This window comes from Bombina bombina, chromosome 2 (genome assembly GCF_027579735.1).
Source record: "Bombina bombina isolate aBomBom1 chromosome 2, aBomBom1.pri, whole genome shotgun sequence".
Lineage (NCBI taxonomy): Eukaryota > Metazoa > Chordata > Amphibia > Anura > Bombinatoridae > Bombina > Bombina bombina.
In genome coordinates, this window is record NC_069500.1 from 190723632 (window position 1) to 190738223 (window position 14592).

A 14592-nucleotide genomic window follows, 5' to 3' on the forward strand; every position below is an offset into this window, starting at 1 on the left:
CCACCAAGTCTCCTCAGAATATAAATGACTGCACATACCTCAATGCTGCTTGCAGCAGGAAACGTTCCCCACACTGAAGATTTCTTGTACATCTCAGCCAATCTTGTGGGAAAAACAACATGGATCTCAGTTACAACTGCTGAGATCATCAAACTCAAGGCAGAATTCTTCTTCCATGTCCTGCCTGAGGAAAACAGTACTCTCCGGTACCATTTATAATAAAAAACTCTTGATTGAAGAAACTAAAAAAAAAAAAAAAAACTATCATTTTATCACCACTTAAACTTTACCCTTCCTATTACTAGCACAGGCAAAGAGAATGACTGGGGGGAGGAGTTAAGGGAGGAGCTATATAGCAGCTCTGCTGTGGTGCTCTTTGCCACTTCCTGTTAACAGGAGGATTATATCCCACAAGTAAGGATGAAACCCGTGGACTCGGTATATCTTGTAAAAGAAATATAATTTATATAATTTTGAATCCAGCAACCCATTTTTTTTTCTTTTTAGGAGACAGAGAATGTTTATATATTGATAGTGGACAAACAAGTTTTACTTCAAGCTGCTAAGGCTAAAGAGATTTGTCAAGGCCTGACACCTTCTTTTACATTTAAAGCATCAGAATCCCAGAAAAAGATACTGATAAAATCAGTGTTTAGTAGTGTTTTTATATTATAAATGCAGCTTAAAATTAATGAATCAAATAACATTTTTAACATTGTAGTGTGTCTCAAAAAGATGACTATTTGCAAACATCTCAAATATAAAGCTTATAAACAGGAACTGAATAGTCATAAAATCCTACCACAAAAAGTTGTTGAATTCATGTATACTAATCACTTATTTTCTGTGACACAGATTTTAGAAGTTCAAACTTATTAAGAAAAGCAGCAGGAGCAGCAAACAAAATGGCACAAAGTTAGAAAAATATGTATACTTTATTCCAGTGGGTAAAGGTATTATTTAAAACAGGGTTCCTGCACTTCAGAACCAATTTTTTTTAAAGCTAAAATAAATTTTAAGCTTTGAAATGACAGAAATAATTTACATTTGTTTATTTAAAATAAATACCAGAGTGGGGAAAACGGAAATAGATGCTTTATTTAGGATGACTTCAAACTCTTTCCCAGTGCATGAAGGTGACACAGGCACCATCTCCAGTAGTTTCAAACATTCTTTCAAAATAGTCAACATCTGACTGGACTAATACTTATGTATACTGAGAATTTTACAGTCAAAAATAATAAACATTTCATTAGAACAAAATGGTATATATATATATATATATATATATATATATATATATATATATATATATATATATATATATATATATATATATTTTCTTATAAAGTTCTTTAAAATGTAATTGGGTGGTAGGCTTGGCAAAGTTTAACACATTTAATGAATATTATCTACTGAAAAGTAAAATGATTAAATGAGTCTGTTAAAGGGGTCTCAGACTAACTTTGCAAGCTACAAATTTGCTCTATGGCACACTTTCTAGAATATCTTAAAATGCCTACTTTAAAAAGGGATTTGGAGCAAGGTGACTAGGAAAAAAAAAATCTCATGAAGTAGCAAGTCTTAAAAAATGTGACATGAAGAATTTGATTGCTAAAAGTGCATATATAGGAAAAACAATGAAGCTAGAAACATAGTAAACCATAAAACAGTTATGCTTACATGAAGAAGCACAACAGGGTTTATATTAAAACTTGCTATTCCACAAAACTGGAACAAATTACATCATAAAGAAATAAATTATAAATTGTATATTACAATTTGCAATATGATTAAATTAAAAAATACAAAAACATTCTTTGAATGAACTTGCAAAATAGCTTTAAAACTGTAGCTGGTTGAAACATTTATCCAAAATAGTTTTAATTTAAAAAAAAAAAAAAAAGTAAGCAAAAAATGATAGATTTTATCCTACTCAACCTTTTAAACTGCTACCAACATATTTTGCCAACCATAGATTACTGAAACCAATAGACGATAATAACTGTAAGGTTAACATGGCAAGGCAGGCAGGCGCATTCTGTAGGCCTTCACGGATTGCGTATCACGTTCCTGTAGAGTGAAGGTCAATCTCTCAAACAGGTGCTGTTGTCAATTTCCATTGTTTCCACAGTTAAACACCACATTCTTCTGGAGATTGTGTTTCCATTTAAAGATTATTTCCGTTATGTTCTTGATTAAAAATAAATCAAGAGACTTTTATATGATCAAGCTGCTTTTTTTGTGCATGTGCCTGGCATGTCCTGGAGGTTAATTTTTGACCTGAATAAGAAACAAATGTAATAAAATGATACATTTTACAAATACTTTCTTGCTGGAAAAGGAAATCATATTTTTGTATTAAATTGCAGTTTATCATTAAACTAATGCTTTATTTACAAACTATCATGACTTAATTATATCTTCACACATCCTAACCCCCTGGGCAGTGTTGAGATTCCGAAATGTAAGCTACTTCCCTAAAATACAAAACCTTTAACACTTAAAGGGACACTCAATCAAAATTAAACTTTAATTATTCAGATAGAGCATGCTATTTTATACAACTTTCCAATTTACTTCCATTAACAAAATGTGCACAGTCTTTTAATATTTAAACTTTTTGAGTCACCAACTCCTACTGAGTATGTGCAAGAATAAGTGTGTATGCATTTGTGAATGGCTGATGGCTGTCACATGGTACAGGGGGAGTGGAAAAAGACATAACTTTTAAAATTGTCAGAAAAAAAAAAAATCTACTACACATTTGAAGTTCAGACTAAGTGCTATTGCATTGTCTTGTTATCTTGCATTTGTTGATTACGCAAATCTACTATGTTGACTGGTCCTTTAAGAACTGGAGAGAACAGGCTGAATCCCACCACTGCCCTAATCCAGGGATGACCAAGTGGTGGCCCTCTGCACTAGTTAAGGGGAAAGCAAAACTAAAAAAAAAATCGGTGCAATCATTTTTGTGGCCCCTAAAAGACAAACTAAAAATGTGCATTTTGGGGAATTCTGCTGATGGGCAAACCCAAAAGAGCCCTGTAAAGGAGAGAACAGCAAGACGTATCCTGCAACCTTACCTAAATCAGGGTCTGTGCCACTGGACATTTTTAGAAAATATTTGATTAATTTGTGTTTAGCCATAAATTTATTTGTGACCCCTAGAGCCTTGTGAAATATTGATACGCTGCCCTTTCTAAAGTTTTTAAAATACTGATCTGTGGCCCCTATGTGTTAGGATGGAAGTTGGCCATCACTGCCCTAGGGAATAATGACTTCACAGAAATTCACTCCTTTTTTATGCAGCATACAAATAAATATAAAGCAATTACAAAAAGGAATAAACAAAAGGGCGCTAAAAAACTAGAAGTAACAAACACATTTATTCTTTGGACATCTAGTCAACATGTATATATTAAATGTAAGAAGATTACTTGCAAAAATAAAATGCCTAATATTCAAATGTTTATCTGATCATACAATATTTAATATAAGGGACGTCTCCCTATGTTCTAAAATACAAATTACAGAATATACATACACAAAATATACAAAAACAAGTGTAGCAAATATAAAAAAATTAGTAAATTAATAAAAATATAGAAAAAATGTTTTCAAAATGATTAAAAATACATTATAGGGAGGCGGAGCCAGCTTCTGAACTGTACGGTCACATTTGCTTGGAGCTCCTGCCAACTAAATATAAACTAATATAAAGAGGCTAAAAAACACACTTCAGTGGCCAAATTACTAGACCGGTCAAGAGACTATACCAGCTGGGTCATGATAAGTGAAGAACTTGGAGGTAGCCGACGAGCGGGAGTTTGAATTGCAGGGCTTACTGACTGACAAGGCTTGCCCACCATCCATTCTTGACTTAAACTCCGTGACTGACCACCACCACCTGCACACTGAAGGGTCGGGGCTCCACGTCTAGCAGCAGCAGTGAGGACGAGAGAGAGAGGACGAGAGAGAGAGAGAGAACGAGAGAGAGAGATCTGCCCTTACCTGGTGAGGTGGGAAGGGGCAGCTGAATTAATAAGGCACAGAGCATACAGACAAGCTATCCCAAGAAGGGTGTGCCACGAAGTCTGCCCCCCCCCCCCACCCAAAGAAGTTTCTCTCTAAGCTACCAAACTCATAGCACCTCCCTGTGAGTACATGTTTTTGGGGCAGTGGGCCAATATATTAAGCATACACTACCTTTGATAACCACAGCTCAGATACAAGGAGTGGTGTGAAAATTGGACACTGGGACCTGTATAATCACTCTGCACCCTGCCGTATCTGCACTGCTAGAGCCTTACTCCCTCTGTATTAAATAGCTCCTGGGGCTACATAACTCACATTGGAGCAGGATCATATCATATACTTGGTAAAAGTAATAACAGATTTACCCTCTGCCTTCTAAACCTAGAGTACCTCTCCTCATAATCTGGTCACTGAAACACATAAGGCTCAATTATACTCTAGAGCCAGAGGCAACAAGAATTTACCTACACAAATCCTGCAATAACGAACGGTGCCCTTAACAATATATTTCTGCAAGGCGGGAAAAAGGCGCCATTTTTCTTTGCATTGCCGATAGCATAAGTGAGACCTATAACATATAAGCTCAACATATGAGCAGGGGCTTGATGCCCACTTTCCAAGATCCCACAGGAAGTTCAAAGCCATTCATGTCAATAGGTCACTAACAAGATAAAGTTTCCTTTCTAGACCTCCACAAGAGAGGAGTTTTGTTTCCTTCCTGGACAGTTCAGCTTTGTAGCAGCGGTACAGGAGTGCTTAGGGAAACTCCATAAAGTGTCTACAAGTCACTAGACGAAGGTAACTTTGAGCACAGATTGGCAGACAACAATCCTCAATTCTCTCCTCTAAGTCATACACTTCCCCAATAGGGAATAAAAATGGATCTGATGTCAGCATAAGGGGGAACTAAAAGGCAGACCACAACGAACAGCTATGTGAGGAGCACCAGACATGAACAATATTCATTAAACAACCTCCCCTCACCACCAACCAGATCCTGAGAAACACCCATGAGCAACAAACAGTATACGCCAGTATCCTGATATTCAGACAGGGTCACATTAAGAGCTTAACCCCTGTGACCTGCTAGACAGGACAAAATTAAAAATAAATCTCAAAACTGTTAAAGAGTGCCTGTCAAGGTCTCAATCAAAACGGCCAAGATAAAAGCTGCCCACCCACCATGGCAAGCCCCTTGGCAGACTCCTCTGATGACTCCAGGGGTGCCAACCCAGACAGTTCTAACAAGGAACTTCTGACCCAAATAAAATCCTTATTTCAAGAGGAATTTAAATCAGCCGTGTCAGAGATACGTCAGGACATCAGAGAAATAGGGGGAAGGATAGCAGAAATCGAAGAGAAATTAAATAATGTGACAGAAGAAATTCCCCTACTCCGAAATTCTATTCAAGACAACACAGCTTATATTAGCAAACTGGAGGACCAGATTGAGGATCTGGAAAATAGATCGCACAGATCTAACTTGCTAATCAGAAACCTCCCAGAATCCTTCAAAAACTTAGAAGAAACCATCTCTGACCTCTTCCACCAATTAGTTACAGAAATTGAACACAACCTTCTGCTATTGGACCAGGTACATAGAGCCCTCACAAGGCCACAACAAAATTCTAATAGAGATATCATCACTAAACTTCACTACTACCACGTTAAAGAACTGATACTGAAAGCTGCCAGAGCTAAGAAAACCATTGAGTATGAAGGTCACATCATCCAAATATTCACAGCACTTACCAAAGTACACATAAAATATAGGTGGAACTTTCCCTTCAAGTTAGCCTACACCCACCAGAATAGTAATTAGGTTTGCTCTACCTTAGAAGAAGGAATGGCTTTGCCTAAAGATAAAGTACCGTATTGGCAAGATTTTCTCTCCAGATATACTATGTCTATAAAAGAAAATTCACACAATGTCAGAGGATTGAACTCTGTACTCTGAGATGGCCTTTTTTCTCTTGATATCAAAGCACTAAATGCACACATAATAATGCTTACACAAACTCCAAAGAGATAATCTAAAATGTATATGGCAGGGCAAAAAAAAGAGCCAGAATCAATAAAAAGCTCATGTGCACTAGCAGAAGGGAAGGGGGAGTCTGTCTTCCGAATCTAATTCCATATTATTACTCGGCCTGAATAGCACAAACCCTTCAGTGGTTTAAAGTTAACAGCACATCGCAATGGGTTCATATTGAATCCAGTGTCGTGGACACTATACCATTATCTAACTTGCTATGGTCTCCAGACACTTCCACAATCCCCCGGAAATGCAACTACATTGCAATCCAACACACTCTACACTTATGGAAAAGGCAAAACTCTAAGTTTCCCCTAATTCAAAAGAGATCTAGGATAACTCCTTTGATAACTCACACCTCCGCTATTGATAAAAAAATACAGCAGAAATGGTTCAACAAGGGACTCTACAGAATAGCAGACATTTACAAGGAGGGCAAAATAATATCATATGAGCAATATCAAGCATTAGACAGTGAAGATAGGAACATTTGGTATCACTACTTGCAATTAAGATCTAGAGCACAGGAAATCTTAGGTAATGAGATAACCTCCCCAAACTAGAAACGCTATGTCTCTCTGATCGCCATACTCAGGGAGTGATATCTATTCTATACACTATTTTCAATCGATCTCCAATAGAAAGCAAATCTCAACTTATGACAAAATGGGAGCACGACAATGGTAAAGCAAGGTCAATTGAGACTTGGACAAAAAAAATCTTGCTAATGGTTTAACCTTCTCACAAAATGCAACACTTAAGGAAAATTTCAACAAGATCTGGTGGAGGGGGAGATGGAGGATGTGGTGAGAACAGAACGGAACATACCCACACAAGTGGTGGGAGTGTAGAAAAGTTAGGGAGACCTGGGAACACACATATAAACCTACTGAGTGCAATATTCAAAAAGAGAGTTACATTGACAATGGAACAAGCATCGTTACATTTCACGATCCTGGGGCTCACTAAACAAAATAACAAATTAGCTATGTTGATTTGTACGATAGTTAGACTAGGTATCGCCTAATTCTGGAAAGGAACACCACCTAGTTTTAAACTAATACAACAAAAGATCTCACACCACTATAACATGGTGAGTGCAGCAGCAGAATTCTTGAACAGAGAGGGCTTCTTATTACAATGGGAGCCATATATTATGCACCAAGAGGCCTCCTTGAGAAGGAGTTTGTTGGCTAACTAAGTCAAGCCCTAAGAGTGCAAGGGGTCCATGAGTCTACAGATCAGTGGAAATTTAATAGAGTACAGTGTTGAGGGAAACGCAGAATGTCTATTGTATGTTATACACTGATGTGATATGTATTGCTGAAGAGTACTTGAAGACAAGTATTTGACTGTGTAACGATGGAATGTTTGATTTTTGTTTAACCCATTTGTGAAAAACTAAATAAAAATTACTTCAACACACGCTAAGAGCGGGCTGTTTCGTTTTATCAAGTATTGGACTGCAAACATTATAGCTGCCGGGTCCTCTTTCAGCAATTACATGCACCGGAACTGTGAATTTCAACCTAGAAACAGAAGCCGCTACTTGGCGGAAGAGGGGTGAGTGAGATTGCTCCAACTGTCTCCAGAAAGCGAGCAGTGTTCCAATTTCTATCAGGTTGCTAACCGGAGAGCACTTGGATCCGGTGTGGTCTAATATAAAAGACTCAAGAAGGATATATTTATCTCCCTAACGGAGTTATTCTGTATCACGTAAAACTAGGAGCATACAATACAATCTTCACTCAGCTGAGTATTTGCTACCTTGTGGCCATTTTAACACACTAATGATATTTGTGGCAATATCTCGTCTAAAGTTAGACATTTTTTGTTTTGGAAGTTATCTATACTCAGCGGAATATCTTCTACATTGTGGCTATACTAATATTCTTGATATTTGTGATAATATCTCCTGCATGAGTTTACTGACATTTTTGATTTGGAAGCTTAATTGTCTCCTTGGAACAAAAGTTGTGGACACGTTCATTACAGAAAGTATTTTTGGAATATTCATCTATTTTTGCCATATATTTTTATCTTAAGATGGTATAATTTATAATGTATTTTTAATAATTTTGAAAACATTTTTTCTATATTTTTACTTACTAATTTTTTATATTTACTACGCTTGTTTTTGTATATTTTATGTATGTATATTCTGTAATTTGTATTTTAGAACATAGGGAGACGTCCCTTATATTAAAAATTATATGATCAGATAAACATTTGAATATTAGGAATTTTATTTTTGCAAGTAATCTTCTTACATTTATTATATACATGTTGACTAGATGTCCAAAGAATAAATGTGTTTGTTACTTCTAGCTTTTTAGCGCCCTCTTGTTTATTCCTTTTTGTAATTTTCTCCATGTTCCACTTTTAGGGAGGTGGTTTAGGAGTGGCAAGTTGTAACTTTAGGCTCAGCACTTTGTTTAAATCTCTCTTTGTCTTTATAAAATATAAAGCAATGCCATAGGTTTTAAATTCAAAACCATCTTACAATACTAAGGATGAATTCATAACCACTATTTGTAAACTATTTTATAAATAATTGTTCATATTATTAGCAACAGTAATAATTATTATTACATTTTGTTTTTGATGAAGATACCTTGGCTAACCCATTAAAACAATGGCCACTACCATTAAAAAGAGGAATTATGAGGAGTAACAACATATACCCTATCACAACCAAATTAAAACTAGGATTGTATTTATTGTTCTTAATGCAAGTATGATACGAAATGCAGTAGCTGCACATAGAACACTGGCTGGAACACACACACACACTGACATCTTACCTGTTGTGGATCATGTGGCTTTTGACTAAATGCCCAGCGGCCAGAGCTGCCATGAGGGAAAGCTCTCCTGCCATTACTGTGCCACAGACTATCTGAGCAAGTTGTTGGGCATTTTTACCAGGGCTGTCTGTGCTTGCTCCTTGGACCCCAAGCATCTATTAACAAAAGGTAGAGAAAAATGATTTTGACTTATAGCTTACCTTTGTACTACCTATGCATTTACACAACACAGTGGAAGCCTAGTAACTATTCAAATCAGCTCTGACTTTGAAATCCAGGAAATGAAATCAACAATAATGATAATAGATACAATCAACAGACCCCACATCCTTTGAAGAAAGGGAGCACTGTTTTATATAGAATACTGTATGTGTACCTACCCGTAAGCATGCTTGCTGAGGAGCCAGATTTGTACCACCCCCGACTGTGCCAATCTCTATAGAAGGCATTGTGCAGCTGATGTACAGATCATCATGCATGGGTCCTGTTGGCTCCATGAGCGTAATGCAATTAGAGCTCCCTACGTTCTGCGCAGCATCCTAAAGTGAGATCAACAGTTACCTCAAGATGATAACATATCTTCCAATACACTTCTCATCCATTAATGATATAACTGCATAAAGCAAAAATGCTAAAACTTGTTACTAATGTAGAACTGCTCAATAGTTACTAATGTAGAACTGCTCAAATTTAATCTACAACAAAACATTGATATCTATATAAAATAGGACACTTATACATATGTATCAAGTTCCCGTTATCTTGCAGTTCAACACCATGTAAACAAGTAGCCTGGCATTTTCATCCAAGAGACATAAGGTGACTCTATAGAATCAAAGACAGACAAGAAATGTCATTCATGCAATAATGACACTCTTAACATGCTTTAAACCTAACAAAACTAAAACAGCACAGAAACATTGCATAGATTGTGGTATTAACTGAGAAATGATCTGTTAACCCCCCTTATCATTGAATATTATGGCTTTTCTGAAGAACTGTTACATTTTGCAACTGTAGTCATTTTTTGTTAATAATGCACATTTGACAGAAAAAAATGACTTCCTCTAATTTTTTTTAAAAGAATGTTATTTTAGCAATACTAACCCTGAAACTCCGTGTTTAACTCCTGCAAAGGGGTTGAACAAATAATTAAAGAACCAATTGGGAGCTAAAGAGAACTGCTGGTCTTGAGTGGAAACTGTTGAGCCAATTAGCAGCGGTACTTTTTGGTATGGTGCTTCCTTGTTATACTTGCTAAGAAAAAACAAAAACCTGCTTTGCTTTAAGAAAGCTAATAATTTTTGTTATTCTTAGGAAAACTGCTAAATAGCCACTTATAATATAATAAGTATCTGCAAAAGGTGATTTAATATCTAAAGAAAGCACAAAACATAAAACCAATGTTATTGTAATTTTGGTGTAAGCTCTTCCAAAATTACAAAAAGTACCTGTTCAAATATATGATTTGAATATTATTAGAAGGAAAAATAAAAAATACAGAATGTGGTAGACTGACTGAAAAATCTATTGCAAACTTTTCTCTCCAGATACCACAGAAGAAAAAATGTGAGAGTCTCCTGCTCGAAATCAGACAAGACAATCAGGATAGTCTTTGATTCAAATATAGATATTAAATATAAAAAAAAAAGTAAATTAAATGTAAGCCATTAAAAAGGTACATGAAACCCAAAAATGTTCTGTCATGATTCAGATAGAGAATACAATTTTAAACAACTTTCTAATGTACTTCTATTATCTAATCTGTTTCATTCTCTTGGTATCACTTGTTGAAGGAGCAGCAATGCACTACTGGTTTCTAACTGAACACATGGGTGAGCCAATCACATTCAATATATATATATATATGCAGCCACCAATCAACAGCTAGAACCTAGTTTCTCTGCAGCTCATGATAACAAGAGAAGGAAGCAAATTAAATAATAGAAGTACATTGGAAAGTTGTTTAAAATTGTATTCTCTATCTGAATCATGAAAGAAAATTTTTGGGTTTCATGTTGCTTTAAATATTGTCACAGAAAGCAAAATTCTTATTTTCAGTCCTCCAAAGAAGCATTACACACAAGTTAAAACAGGATCTTTAAAATATATGTTGGGAAAACCACAACAAATTTTTCTAAAGTTTATTTTATTACTTTGATTGTTCGGTCAACTAACCTGTCCACAAGCGATGTAAATTGCAGTCACAATATTTGCTGCATGTGCATTGAAGCCTCCAATGCTTCCAGCCATGGCAGAACCAACCAAATTCTTGTTTATATTCACCTCCACCAAAGCTTGTGTTGATGACTTCAGCACCTACACATACATTGTATATATACACAGAGTCAAATACAAATTTGTGGACAATTATTATACAGCATTAGCTCCCAGCTCTAATCTTTAGAACATATTACGTAGGATATATATATATATATATATATATAAACAGGGCCCATCTAAGCATACGTAATAACAATAGTGACAGATTAACCAAGGGCAGGGTGTGGCAATTTTGTGAAAATCTATGTGCTATGTTACTAAAATTATTTTTAAAATGTACAGTCTGCAATAGTTACGATAAAATATGCTTAGTGCAATTTGAATGTATTTTAACAGGATTAAAAAATAAATAAAATTGTATAAGCTCACATGATTATATAGCAAAACATCTTCTGGTGGACAACAAGGCATTAAAAACAGTTAAAATGGAAAGGAGAAATGACGAATACACACTTACCTCTCTGACTACTTTAGCTGGTATGATTGCTTCACATACCACAGATTTGCCTCTGCCCTCGATCCAGTTGATAGCTGCAGGTTTCTTGTCAGTACAGTAGTTGCCACTAACTGCCAAAACATAAAGCTCTGGGAATTCTTCTTGTAGCCTGGCAAGAGCCTGCTCAGTACCCTATTACAATAAAACAAATGAAGGTAATAAAGATCTGCATTCTATATATGAGGTGGAAATGCTGCTTATTAAACATTAACTTAATATATCTATAAAGGAATATGGAAGTGATGCATTCCAGAAACTGAAGGTTTGCTCTGATGATGCAGTGTCTGTCAGTGTTGACTGTAAAGAATATATATTTATTAGTGGTTTCATTAATTAAAACTATTTAAATTTCTATTAAGGTAATGATTATTTCTTTCCTAGTTGCAATCAGGGTGGACTTGATTTAAATCATGGTTTTCTACATAAAGGTTTTTTAGAACAACTGTTCAGATTATTTTTCCAGTTATATAAAAAAATTATATACCATTAAAAATATAGTTCATAATTATCTATCTTCAGTTTAATAGGTTATTCATTCATATTTGATCAACTTTTCAGCCGTACCTTATTGGAAGGAGAAAAAAAAAAAAACAAGATGTATGCTTACCTGATAAATCTATTTCTTTCCGGATATGGAGAGTCCACGGCGTCATCAATTACTAGTGGGAATATCACTCCTGACCAGCAGGAGGCGGCAAAAAGAACCACAGCAAAGCTGTTAAGTGTCACTCCCCTACTCACAATCCCCAGTCATTCTCTTTGCCTCTGTCAATGGAGGAGGTGAAGTTTTGGTGTCTGAAGAAAATTGGATTTTCCTTTGCTAAAAGAAAGATTTTTTTTTTTGGTTTAAACGTAGTCCACGGTAATCTCTTCAGTAGAGTAGTGGCTTTAAAAGCAGTTAGGAACTTGTAAGGTGGGACTTGCTGCCCTAATATAGAAAGCCAGAGTAGGTTTACTCTGTTCTTTTTTCTACAGGTACAGTATATGTAAGGAATATGTGTCCTTTCACACTTTGTAGGTCATCCTCCTGCCGGATGACTAGACGCAGGTAAGTACATTTTTGTCTTCTAAGGTGGGAAGACTGCACTTCTGGTGACATCGATACAGTGGGGTCAGTCCTATTATAGGTCACTCTGCACATTATCTGTGACTTATAAATCCTTGGGGGTCAGGATTCTCATGGCAGGTGCAGGCACTTAGCATGTGATATATCAGGGCTCTTTTTATAGTCAGTGTGTATGTCTCATAGTTGCGCTGTGTTTATTGGGCAATCATTTTACTATGCGGCTGTCTGTTGTGCCGCTTATACGGGCAGTTGGGCTGAGCTACCTCAAGGACGTTGGGATACTGAACGCGTGTTTTAGTTTTTACTGCGCAGTTCCTGCTCAGCCGGGTTTGCCAATCACGTGACACGCCTTCCTTGATGCGAGAGGAACGGCACTATTTGTCATCTGTGTCAACTTGATGCGGCAGCTACTCATCTGAGTGCCTCAACTTTTCTCTGTGACGGGTGGTAAGGCTCTTCAGTAAACCTGAGGTGCAGAGTGCCTGTAGTAGTTTGGGGGTTAATTTGTATAATACATTTAACGGAAGCTGACTCCATTATTATGAATTAGCAGGTACTTTAAGAGACAGTACTTGTTCAAACAATTTTTTTCTGTGTTAATTTTTGCATAATAAACTACCATGGAGTCTGAAGATATTCCTTCCAATAAATGTTATGCCTAGAAGCCCAAATTGCAATTTTGTGACTCATGCTAAGCTAGAGCGCTAAGAGTATAAAGATAGATTTTTGCCCAATATGTTTCTCAGGATGATGCTTTTCAGGCAATGACGCAGCCTCTTCCTACTACTTCCCTGGCCTCTATGGTGTCACATGCAGTGCCCTGCTGTTCCTCTCAGCCTCATGGAGGCGCATATTTGCCTGCAGAAATTGCTGCACAGGTATCCTCTGCGGTATTATCTGCTTTTCCTATACTACAGGGAAAATGCAAGAGGAAACTCAAGCATTCAGATAGTAAGGTTTCTGATCCATCTGTGGCTACACAGGTTGCTCGCTCTCATAAGTCTGATGAGGAGGATTTGTCGGTAGCCTCTGAGGGTGAAATCTCAGATTTGGACAGTATAATTCGTTCATCTGAGGCTGAAGAAGTAACCTTCAGATCTAAGCTTGAACACCTTTGTGTACTGTTAAAGGAGATTTATGCTACTTTGGATGACTCTGACCCGCCTGTCGTCAACCCTAGGAAATCTAGTAAGCTTAACTAATAAAAACTATGATGTTCCTTCCTCTGTGGAAGTTTTTCCTGTTCCAGACCGTGCTACCGAGATTATTGCACAGGAATGGGAGAAGCAAGGGATTCCCTTTTCCCCGTCCCCTGTGCTTCCTGTTGCTGGCTCCATTAAGAATTCATGGAGCACGGTGCCTAAAGTAGAAGGGACTATTTCTACTCTGGCTAAGAGAACTACTATTCCTATAGAGTATAGCAGCTCCTTTAAGGATCCAATGGACAAGAAGTTGGAGGCTTATTTGAAGATGTATGTTCATCAAGGTCTTCAATGGCAACCTGCAGTTTGCAATGAAACAGTGTCAAGTGCAGCATCTTTTTGGTATGACGCCTTGTTTGATTCTCTTCAAGTAGAGACTCCTTTGGAGGAGATTCAAGACAGGATTAAGGCTCTCAAGCTAACCAATTCCTTTATTGCTGATGCTACCAGGCAAGTTATTAAACTGGGAGCCAAGATTTCTGGTTTTGCTGTGTAAAATCATGGTCAGCTGATGTTTCCTCCAAGTCCAAGCTTCTGCCACTTCCTTACAAGGGTAAGACCTTGTTTGGAGACCTGGTCTGGCAGAAATAATTTCTGATATTACGGGTGGAGAAGTGTCTTTTCTACCTCCAGACAAGAAGAATAGACCGAAAGGAGGTCAAAGTAAA

The 14592-nt window shown here is 36.8% G+C and overlaps 1 protein-coding gene across 2 annotated transcripts in view; it reads right to left on the reverse strand.

Annotated features, from left to right (window-relative positions):
- Positions 1-1077: 1077 nt before the first annotated feature.
- The window catches only part of HMGCR (3-hydroxy-3-methylglutaryl-CoA reductase), a 52730-nt gene continuing 39215 nt past the window's right edge, over positions 1078-14592 (reverse strand). For both annotated transcript variants that reach the window (XM_053701402.1, XM_053701403.1), the window contains exons 16-20: positions 11618-11788; positions 11056-11196; positions 9258-9416; positions 8878-9032; positions 1078-2283 (exon numbers count right to left, since the gene is read on the reverse strand). In XM_053701402.1, coding sequence (XP_053557377.1) covers positions 2229-2283; positions 8878-9032; positions 9258-9416; positions 11056-11196; positions 11618-11788 — 681 coding nt within the window. In that variant the 3' untranslated portion in view covers positions 1078-2228. The remainder of the gene's footprint in view (positions 2284-8877; positions 9033-9257; positions 9417-11055; positions 11197-11617; positions 11789-14592) is intronic.